Raw genomic sequence first — 12,156 nt, 5'->3', positions numbered from 1 at the left:
GTTTGGAAAGACAGTGAATACCATTGATTAACGGTTGTTGGTGTTCGGAAGAAATTGAAGAGTGTTGTTATTGTTTTTGCTGTCCTCTGTATATTCAGTCAGTGCATAATAAATAGCAAGCTTAGCATGCTTGTGAAGACATATTCAGAAACAATTTCTTTTGTTCATAATGGTTACTTACATTTAACTGTTCTTAACTTCCTGGTTATATATTCTGACATTCAGAACACAATTTTTATGGGTAGGCTATTTAAAGAAAATAGTACTCTCAGAATAAAAATGGAGACTGAATTTGGAATTTCACACATATGACATTTTAGTGCACTACTTATAACTACTCATACACAAAACTGAGTGGCCATAAAATAAATAAGTATGAGAATACATCATGCAATAATCTAGTATAAGCTGTAGTTTTTTCACCACATGCTTCACGGGAACATCTTGAAACCTGCACATATGTTCCATGTTCCATGTAGAATGGAACTTTTCTAAATGACAGAAAAGTAGAATTACTGTATTCTAAGTTAAGATGAAACATGATATGAAGTCTTTCACTACACACAGTAAACCAATAAAATATACAGTATTTAAGTGATCAATTAAATCATTAATCGAAAGATAGGTCACCAAGAGGAATGTGCTTATAGTAATATTTTTGAGGCACTATTTGGGAAACAAGATAGTTTACTCATATGCACATGATATAAAAGTTGTTCACACCCATGCCTTACTTACTCATGGAGCTGAGCCCTTCTGGAGGAGCTGCCAATTCTGCAGCTAGTCCACTGGTCCTTGTCCTGAACCAGATCTATCCAATCCATACCATCCCATCCTATCTCTCTAAGATCCATTCTAATATTGTCCACCAACCTATGCCTTGGTCTTCCCTGTGGTCTCTTTCCTTCTGGCTTTCCCACCAATATCCTTATTCTATATGCATTCCTCGTCTCCATTCGTGCTACATGACCTGCCCACCTCATCCTCCTCGACTTGATCATTCTAATTATACTTGGAGAAGAGTACAAGTTATGAAGCTCCTCATGCAGTTTTCTCCAACCTCCTGTCACTTCATCTCTCTTCGGTCCAAATATTCTGCTCAACACCCTGTTCTCAAACACCCTCAGTCTATGTTCCTCCCTTAATGTCAGAGACCAAGTTAACACTCATACAGAACCGCAGGCAAAATTATAGTTTTGTATATTCTAATTTTTATGTTTTTGGACAACAGAGGAGAAGACAAAAGGTTCTGGACTGAATGATAGCAAGCATTACCTGAGTTCAATCGCCTCTTAATTTCCTCCTGAATCAGGTTTTGATCTGTTATCGTTGTTCCCAAATATCTGAACTGTGCCACATTTTCAAAACATCTGTTTCCTATCTTTATATCATGATTTTGCCCTGCATTTTGGTGATGAGAGAGTAACATATACGTAGTTTTCTCTGTATTTACTTCTAGACAAACTTCCTTACTTGCGTCAATTGAAGTTTGTGTGTTTTTCTTTATGGTATCTACATTATCACCCAGTAGATTCACATCATCAGCATAGCCCAACAGATAATGTGTCCCATTTAATTTCAGTCTGACCTGGTTTCCCTGGACCTTCCTAATGGCAAATTCTAAAGCAAAGTTGAAAAGGAGTGCGATAAAGCATCTCCTTGTTTTAGACCATTCTGAATAGGAAATTTATCAGACAAATGTTTACCTACATGGACTTTACTCTGCGTTTTCTTTAAACACATTTTAATCAACCTATCTAGTTTCTTGGGTATCCCAAACTCTATTAGAATATTGTACAATACTTCCCTCCTAACTGAATCATAGGCTTTCTTGAAGTCTATGAAGAGCTGATGTACTGTCTCATTTTACTCCCATTTTTTCTCCAATATCTGATGAATGCAAAAGATCTCATGTGTAGTTGATCTGTTACATCGAAACCCACACTGATGATCCCCAATAATTTCATCTATATATGTACTTAACCTTGAAAGAAGAATATTGAACAAAATTTTATAAGAAGTTGATAGCAGTGATATCCCCTGATAATTACTATAGTCAGTTTTATCACCCTTCTTGTGCACTGGTACAATAATACGAGTAGATGCCTTCCACTGATCAGGAAATTTTTCCTTATGCCAAATACAAGTTATGAGATTGTGGATCTTAGAATGTAATATATCTCCTCCTGCTTGAATAAGTTCTGCCAGAATTTGCTCACTACCTGGCGATTTGTACCGTTTCAATTTTGCAATAGCACTTTCAACCTCAAAATGACTAGGATCAGGTATTAACGGTTCATCTGTATCGATTTCTGTCTGCCTAACAGCACTGACCCTATGTACATTCAATAACTGAGAGAAGTAGTTCGTCCACCTATTCAAAATGTTGTGGGAATCTGCAAGCAGATCACCATTCTCATCCTTCACCAAGTTACTGCTAGGCTGGTAACCCCTCTTAAAGTCATTTATTCCTCTATACAGGTCTCTAATGTTCTTGTTCTTACTGTTTATTGCAAGCTCATCAATTTTGTCTTTCAGATATTTCCCCTTTTTGATCCTGAAATGGCTGCTGGTTTCACGTCCTGTATTGTTCTGATTAACCCCATTTAACTCGCTTGGATCCTGTAACCATTGCAATTTGGCCTGCTTTCTTTGATCTAATAATTTTGAGCATCCTTCGTCGAACCATGGCTTATGCTTCTTCAGTTCGTAATACCCTAGACTCTCTTTGGCAGACATTTTTATATTCTCTCTGATAGTTTCCCAAGCTTTATTAACATCCACCTCAGTTTCCAAGTTTTCCAAAGCTGTGAATGTATTTGAGATTTCAACACAATACTGCTCTTTACCCTCTACCTCATTTAATATCTTGAGATTGAACCTCTCCATGTGAACTGTGCGTGTTGTTTGTTTGCTCACTGCCAGTGTTTCCCTCACCTTGCCACCACCAGGTAGTGGCCAGTATCACAGAGTGCTGCCTTGAATGATCGAACATCAAGTATACTTGAGTGCCGTCTCCTGTCTATCAAAATATTGTCTATATGATTGTGTATCTTCCCATCAGGAGATGTCCAAGTAAATTTATGGATGTTTTAGTGTGGTAAAGTTTACAACTCTGACTCCATTATCCTTACTAATTTCATGCAAACTCTCATTCCCAATTGCTGGTTTGAAAATGTCTTCCCTCCCTACTTTGGCGTTGAAATCTTCTCTAACAAAATTTTCATAGGGTACTTCAGGAATTTGTCAAAGACATGTTCTAGTTCTTCATAGAATCTATCCTTTATGCCATCAGTCTTATCTTCTGTTGGTGCATGAACATTCATAACAATAATATCACACCAGCGACCTTTTAGTATTATATATGACATCCTATCACTAACGAACTCTTAACTCTTAACTGCTGATATGATTCTCTTATGTACGAGAAAACCTGTACCTAATTCATGACTTTCATTCCCCTTTCCATGGAAAAATGTATAGTCTCCTGCTGGTGTGATGCCACCTCCATCCCATCTGACTTCCTATACTCCTGCTAAATCTAACTTATATTTTAACACTTCGCGGACCGGTGATTTAAATATTTAAATCACCCTGGGGACCGTCGTTTTTAAACCTACTACCCTAACTTGTGCACTGTTCACTTTAAAAATTAATATAAAATCTCCTAATTAGTTTTATGAACTAAAATTTTTGGAGAAAACTTACCAGAGCTCCTAGAAGTGCTTCAGAGTGTGATATTTCTGGAAACATTCCCCTCTGTGAAGAGGCATGACGCAGAACTTGCAGATGTAGGAAGCCTTGCTTCGCTTCTTGTGCACAGTGCACACACGGCACCACCTAGAACAGGGGTCGGGGAACTTTTTTACTTATTACCCCAAAATATATTTATTTACGCTGACGTTACCCTCTTGATTTGAAAGAGAGAAAATCATTGATTATTCAAATTCAAGTGGTTTATTGAATCTATTTATATGGAGAATACAATTATAAATATAAAAAGTATAAAAGAAATGCGATAAAGTACGAGAAATTAATATCCTCATTATGGAACAAAAGGATTTCTTAAACAAAATTTTTCCACTTCAGGTTTTGGAGAAATGATGTTGTTTCATTTTTGATACAATAACATCAAAATTGGGACATTTTGATGTCAGAGCAATTTGCATACTGTCTTCGGGGTCCAATCGATTTCTCTGCTTTGTTTTTATGTTCAGTAGAGTGAAAAATCCTTGTTCGCAAAGGTAGGTTGTTGCAAAGGGCAGCAACTTTTTTACTGCCTCCTCATGTGCAATTTTGAAAGCATTTGCAGCTCTTGACATCCAAAAATATGACAGATCTGCTTTGTTTTCAAATTCAGTACGTGGTTCATTATTGGATCGAAGTTCAAGAAGTGCCTATGCCAAACCTTGAGGCTCTTCTGGTACATCAGCAATTTCACATTTAAAGGGATCTACAACCCAACTGACATTGTGTGAATCAAGATCTGGAAAGTAATCATCGAACTGCTTTTTGAGTTTGGTAAGATGCCTTATAACTGTGTCCTTGATGTCGTCAAAAGTAATATTTTCACAATCTTCCAAAAACAAAGCCAACCTTGAAAAGGCAGCAGTCTTGTTTTGTTCTGCTTTCTGTCTCCAATATAAAATGTTTGATCCAAACGCTGAAATCTTTTCTCTGGCTGAAATTATATTGATGTTTTTTCCTTGCAATTCTTTGTTCAATGCATTCACATACTCAAAAATGTCGGCTAAATATGCGAGATGTGCAACCCACGAGGAGTTTGTAAACTTATCTGCGAGAACATGCTTTTGATCAACCATAAAAATTTCAAGTTCAGTCTTGAGAACCCACACTCGGTTCAGAACATTTCCACGTGACAGCCACTTCACTTCTGTATGATAAAGTAGGTCTATATATTTAGCCTCCCCATCTGTACATAATTCACGAAATAGTCGCGTGTTTAGTACATGTTCTTTGACGACATTGACAACGTTGATAACATCATGCATGACGGCTTCCAGTGCAGGTTCCAAACGTTTCACAAGCAGTGCCTGGCGATGGATCATACAGTGGTTAACTTCAGTTTTTGGATTTTTCTCTCTCGCCAAAGCCGAAAAACCACTAACATGACCCAACATAGCTGGAGCTCCATCAACAGACAAAGCAATGCAGTCTTCCCACAGCGTTATTAAAGTATTCATTAATTTTACTGAAGACATCAATTCCACGAGATCGCAACTCGAGGGGAGAACAAAACAACAACTCCTCTTCAGTTGCATGTAAACCTTTGTAGCGAACATACACCATCAGCTGCGAATTACTACTGACATCTGTAGTTTCATCAAGCTGAATAGCAAAGCATTTACTCCCTTTTATTGAAGAAATAACTTGTTCCCTCACATTTTCTGCTAAAATAGAAATTCTTTCTTTCACAACTTTTGCAGACAAGGGCACTGAATTTAGTTTCGCAGCTTCTTTCTGACCACACATAATCTCTGCCATTTTCAAAGCTGCTGGTTTAACCAATTGCTCACCAATAGTATGTGGTTTCTTGTTTCAGGCAATCAACCAGGCCACTTCAAAGCTGGCCTTTGATGCTGAACGTTGATCGAATGTACTTCTCAAGTTGCTGTTCAGTCTTTGTTTTTTGACAGACATTTCCAAATTTACAAAGTATTCCCGCGGTTTGGAAGACAGGTGTGGGTGCAAATTATTCAAGTGTTTCTTCAATTGACTCTTTTTGAAAGATTCTGCAGTCAGTACTTTCAAACAGACAACACACTGTGGTTTCATTATTCCTTTGTCTTCTAGTTGTGTAAACCCATAATTGAGGAACTCTTCCTGGTATATTCGTTTTCTAGTTGATGTCATCTGAGGGGTAAAAAAGACAGTGATTCAAAAAGGTTTAACCCTTCAGCACACGTGTTTCTTATAGTTACACGAGGACACACGTAATGTGGAGGAAACCTCCGCATGTACAATATGTGTAAGTCAGTACTGGAGGCCGCGCCATAGCTCAGGCGGTTAGTTGCACATGTACTATAACACGAAATTACCGATTCAGTGTGACACGATCAAACTGCTACTACTGCACATAAATGATAGTGCGTCGGTTTCATGAAAAACTTCATTTCGCTTGCTTATTAAATAATGAATGAATGAATTTATTGATAGTAAATCCTTGCTAACAAGACACTATCTTACCTTGATCGTCGAAGTTTTTGAGCATAAGATAAAACAATAGGTGACTAGGCCAAAAGACGTGCGCTTCTGCTGGCTGCCGAGCCAGAACTACCGCTATCGTCCACAACATGCTGGGTGCGTTTATCTATAGAAGTGCTTAGTGATGACGTCACACTGCCATGCTGGACTCTTAAACAATTTCCATAGCAGCCGTTGTTATGGATGGTTATATGCCGGAAGAAAAATTTCTGTCATAACAAGGAACGCGTTTTTTTATATAATTTCATTTATGTCTATTGAGTCCTCATTACCCCCAAGAATTTCATTTTTACCCCACTTGGGGTAATTTACCCCGGTTCGCCAACCACTGGCCTAGAAGGATACTTCCCCGTCGATTTTTCGCTCATCACAATTTTCACGAGAGTATATTTCCGCATATAACCCGAGAGCCACCCAGGGTGGTCCATATGAGGCCTCTGTGGGGTGGGAGTAGATGGTCCCGGTCCTACTACGTCTGTGTCTGACGCAGTTTCTGCCGCCACCGTGAGGTCTGTAGCCCAGGATTTTGCCACATTCTTGAGAAAAGTCTTGTATTTCAAAGTTGAATTTTCGTTTAGCTCTTTGAAAACCAAAAATGAATTGAAAAGGGCACAATTTATAAGCCACAAGGCAACTTTCTTCATCCATTTTACTGTTTTCCTAAGAAGGGAATAATAGGCCAAGTATTGGTCGGCTCTATCAACTCCCTTCATGAACATGTACTGAGAAATACAAAGAGGCTTCTTCACTTGCCTGCGTCATCTTTGAACATTGACCATGCTCGAATTGTGAATAGTGGAAATCATATTCACAACGCGAGTATCCCTCCAGGACTGAAGAAGAATATCCCCCTTCCTCCTGAATGTGGCATCACCACGTTTCATGGATTTACATTCCTCTTTCAGATCTGGAGGAAGGCCTCTGTTCACCCTAAATGTACCACAAATACGTACTTTCCTTGAAAGTAGGTATTCTGCAGTTGCCACATTGTTATAAAAATTATCTTGATAAACGTGATAATTTTGATCCAGATAGGGATCCAAAATGGAAAAAATAGTTTCTTGCGATTTCTTACCTTCACTGGAATAAATTTCTAAATTTCCAATGTAGCCTGTAATGCTTTCCATGACTACATGAACAAGTAGGCCATACTTTGTGAGTTTCCCAGGATTATACGTTCGAAAACGAAGCCTTCCCCTCCAAGGAATCACAGATTCATCCAAAGACAGTTGCTGCTCTGGCTTATAAACTGTCTGAAATTTCTCAACGAAAAAGTCTAATAAGGGCTGAATTTTGAAAAACCTGCCCATTGATTGTGGTTGCAGTTCATTATTATTGAAATGCAAACACCACCATATCTGTTCAAATCTCTTACAACTCATGAATTTGCCGAAAATGGGAATTTCTAAAAATGGATCAGTGGACCAATAGTCTTTCAAATTATCCCTCTTTGTAAACCCCATTAGAATGATTATTGCCAAAATTTTTTCATTTCTGCTGAAGTGACATCCACCCACTTCAACACCTTATAGGCACTGTCGTACGCCTCACGGTGTTGGAGATAGTGTCTGTTGGTTTCCTGACACAACATGTCAAAGAAACTATCTCCAGAAAACAGTTCAGCTACACTTGCATAGGGTCCGATGGCATTTGTCTCACTCCTGGATCACCAGTATACTTTCCCAAAGTGGGTGTTTTGTCCACTTCACCCCATATTGCTGTCCCCACCATGCTAGCACTCGCACTTTCATTGGAGCTCTCACTGTCACTTTCACTTTCCCTTCTGGTCACAATATTTTGGGGGCCCCTGTCACTGCCACTGACACTGCCCTCACTATCAGAAGAGGAAGCAGTTGGCAAGTCAGATAACTCATCGGAGATCAAATCACAGATTTCTTCTTCTCCGAGAGCTCTTCGACTTGAACAAAGGGACTTTTCTTTAGAGTGAGAGGGGAATAGAGAGTGGTCACGTTGCTGGCTCGGAAAACGAACATTCCGAAGGTCAGCTACGCAGTACTTTTACAGACACATGGCCACCAAAGCGAGGAATAGTGTGTTGCAACATAACGTGTCCTAAAAGCCTAAATCTAGGCAACCGGTCTGCCACGTTTAAAACCCAAATGCCTAGGCCTAGGCGTCCGGTTCGCGAAGTGTTAAGATTTCCTTTGCCACTGCCCTGAATGAACCTGCCCTATACAAACTTCGTACATTCCAAGTGCCAAATCTCATATCCTATTTCATTAACCTAAGTCATTTATCCAAAGAATCCATCCAAGTCCGAGGCTTTGTGTTCATTTTTGTAACATAATGATTTTTTACAGTGAGGAGTTGTTAGCCCCATGCCCAACCCCCAAGTTGGAGGGCCACCCCTTGTTGGCTGTTCGCGACTGTTTATTCAGTATATTTGCAGCTTCCCTCCAAAACTGGAGGCTGTCTCCTCCATCCGCAACCTGAGGATGTGCCATGCTTTGGCGACAGGGACCCACCTAACATGGTCCCACCCATACCTAATGTTCAAAATAAAAAAAGATCAGTGAATTTCCAAGAGGCGCATTGTCTTGTATTTCCCATTTTCTCTGAGATGCACCCTTTGGAAAAAATTTGTCAGGATGGACAGACATTATGTATATTAACTAGCACTCCATATATATATACGTTGTGCGTTCAAGTTCTAAGGTCTCCGATTTTTTTTCTCACACAATAATCATACAAAAAATTTGAAACTTCTGTCACTTTTCAACGTAATCTCCCTGCAGCCGTACACATTTTTCACAGCGTCGACGCCATGATTCCATGGCCGCTGTGAACGCTTATGTAGGAGTCTGTTTTGACCACTGGAAAATTGCTGATGCAATAGCGGATTGTAAAACGGCATCCATGTCTCATCCATTGTCACAGTTGATGAAAAGAAAGTCCCATTCATGCCTTCATCATTGCCATGCGTGCAGCCTTGTGGTCATCTGCCAAAATTCGTGGAACCCACCTGGAGGACACTTTCCGCATTCGCAGGTCTTCATGCAGGATTTTGTGCAGATCCCACGGAAATGCCAACTTTGGAGGCGATGTTTTCCACACTCAATCGGCGATCCTCCAAAACAACTTTCTCAACTCGCTCGACCATGTTGTCAGACCGGCTGGTGCGAGGCCGAGATTGTTTTGGTTTGTTGCCACACGATGTTCGGCCTTCTTTGAACTGTCGCACCCACGAGCGCACATTTTTCACATTCATGACACAATCACCACATGTCTCACTCAACTGGCGATGAATTTCAATGGGTGTCGCACCACGCAAGTGGAGAAAACGAATGATTACTCACTGTTCTTGTAACGAAAACGTCGCCATTTTAAGTATCAAAAACACTCCTCACTCTCACTGCTACCACTAGAGTTGTGTGTGCCGTAGAGTACTGCCATCTCTGTCACACATTCACAAAGAGTGCACACGTATTTTAAACTAAACTGCATGTGTCCATCTGCTCCCAGTCCTGAGAAAAAAAATCGGAGACCTTAGAACTTCAACGCCCCTTGTATATGCACAAGGGGGTCCAAAAAAAATGTACTCACTCTCTGATAGTCAATATCTTTGGAACAAAATGACATGTAGTTACAATTCTTGTGCGGTAGTGTAGTGTAATGTTTTCTCAACAGATAGTGAAGGTCACATGAGTCACGTGAGTGTCATGTCGCATGCGCACTGCGAGCAGAAGACAGCAGCAATAATGGCTGAAAGGTTGTTCTTTGAGCAACGCAGGGCTATATTGAAGTGGTACTGGAAGTACAAAAACGTTAAAGAAGTACAACGATGATGGCAGAATGAGTTTGAAATTCGGCCACCAACACATCGAACAATTGCCCATATTCGGGATAAATTTGAAGCCGACGGTACTGTTCATGATGTGCATAAGCAAAGATCTGGGCAACCATGGATAGTAACAAGTCCAGCTTCCAGTGCTGTGGTGTTGCAACACTTTACACGATCCACCGCAAAAATCTGTGAATCAGTGTGCTCGCAAAAGTGGGGTAAGCCGATCAAGTGTACGGCGAATTTTGAAGGCTGCAAAGATAGTGCTCCACCTCACTACCATCGAGATGTCAGGGCATACTTGGATGACACTCTACCTGGATAATGGATAGGTCGAAGAGGTGCTATTGAGTACCCACCACAGTCTCCAGACCTAACACCTCTTGACTTATACCTATGGGGAACCTTGAAGGATGATGTTTATGAACAATAGCCAGCTACACTGAACGTGCTACGAGAAACCATCGAAGTGTCACGTGCAGCCATCACACCAGACATACTGACAGCCGTAGTTCACTAAGCAGTTTGGCGGCATTAATGCTGTTTAGCCGCTGATGGTGGTCACTTCGAACACATACAGTGACTCTCTCTCTGTGTAAGAATTGTAACTACATGTCATTTTGTTCCAAAGATATTGACTGTCAAAGAGTGAGTACATTTTTTGGGCCCCTCTGTATGTATAGTGCTAGTTAACACATTGCGGACCGGTTGTTTTTTCTTTAGGGTGTGGCAGGAAATGAGTGTGATCATGTTACTGGCTAAGCTAGCAAACATTCCTGAGGTCAACTACGCAGTAGTTATGATGCAACGTGGCCACACAGCGAGATATAGTTGGTTGCAACATAACGCGACAGAAAAGGGCTAGTTGGCCCGCCCGGTCCTCAACGCTATAGAAACGTAGAGGGCCAATTGGCCCCTCTGGTCCTGAATGTGTTAACATCTCTAAATTCTTTTACTGACATGTATATTTTTTGTGCCTTCAGAACACATTTCTTTGTAATGATTGTCATAAAATACATCATTTTGTTTTCTTTGTCATTATGTTCCATAAAACATAGATCTTGCGGTGGAAACAGTGGGGGAAAAATTGACTTGGACTTGAATTCATGCATGTAACAGCAACATTAACCATTGTACTGTGGTTTTCTCCCCAAGAAGCACATTTTTATATATTCACCATTTTTTTCTGTGACGCCATTTGGGAGAAATTGAAGATACTATATCACAACATTGTATTATGTGTGAGACAATTATTATTTGGATCCATCAACACAGTTATTTGTATAAATACACTATATTCACTATATGCTATAAATTTGTTTCAGCCCTTTGGCCATCATTAGGTATTAACACAGTTTTAATGAAAAGACTACACAGGACATTACATCGGTATACGACAAGAAAATTATTCCCAAATAAAAACATTCACCTTTCTAGGGAGGAACAGCAGATAAACTAAAGGTGAATGTAAAATTGCATTAATATCTGATAATGGCTGAAACATGTAGTGCAGCAGATTTATAACATATGGCAGGATGCATACATATAATTGGAGCAAAATAATGAATAAAACTTTGGTAGAAACATGGTGGGACAGATGGAAGGATATGTGGCTATTATATGGATTGCTGCATTGCAGATGTCTCCATCTGAACTAACAATAGATATCCGAGATGAACCTGAAGAGATTCGATCTGAGCCAGCTCCCCCAGGAATGGACTGAGAGAGCAACCTCCAGGTATGTAATTTTTCAGCCACACTATTGTACCAACTAATCAGTTTTTGAGATCTGTAAGGAAAGCCTGTATCCAGTATCCTTCTGACCTTCCTTTGCCTCACTGATATTGGCTTCCTGAGTCTTGATGTTGTCTCATCATTGACAGAGTTGCTGTATACATCATCATCATCAGTAATCTGTCAAGACGACAGGTCCACAGTCTCTTTCAAAACAATTCCTCCACTTAATGCGATCTAGAGCTTTCTCCTTCAAATGACAGTATCCTCTTCTGTCCCCAAGGTCATCCAGCATCTTCTTACGTCTTCTTCCTCGTCTTCTTGTCACTTCTATCCGCCCATCTATCTTTCCTTCGATAGCTTCTTTTAGAAGGCAGTTTCTGCGTAAAACATGA

At 40.0% G+C, this 12,156-nt stretch overlaps 1 protein-coding gene across 1 annotated transcript in view; it reads left to right on the top strand.

Annotated features, from left to right (window-relative positions):
* The window catches only part of LOC111867797 (symplekin), a 187,126-nt gene that overhangs the window by 172,682 nt on the left and 2,288 nt on the right, over positions 1 to 12,156 (top strand). Inside the window, exon 21 of the mRNA XM_023857960.2 lies at positions 11,667 to 11,765. Within this exon, the coding sequence (XP_023713728.1) occupies positions 11,667 to 11,750 (84 nt within the window). The 3' untranslated portion in view covers positions 11,751 to 11,765. The remainder of the gene's footprint in view (positions 1 to 11,666; positions 11,766 to 12,156) is intronic.

This window comes from Cryptotermes secundus, unplaced genomic scaffold, assembly GCF_002891405.2.
Source record: "Cryptotermes secundus unplaced genomic scaffold, Csec_1.0 scaffold536, whole genome shotgun sequence".
Taxonomy (NCBI): Eukaryota; Metazoa; Arthropoda; class Insecta; order Blattodea; family Kalotermitidae; genus Cryptotermes; species Cryptotermes secundus.
Note: the sequence above shows the minus strand (reverse complement) of the source record. Positions and strands in the feature narration are given on the sequence as shown.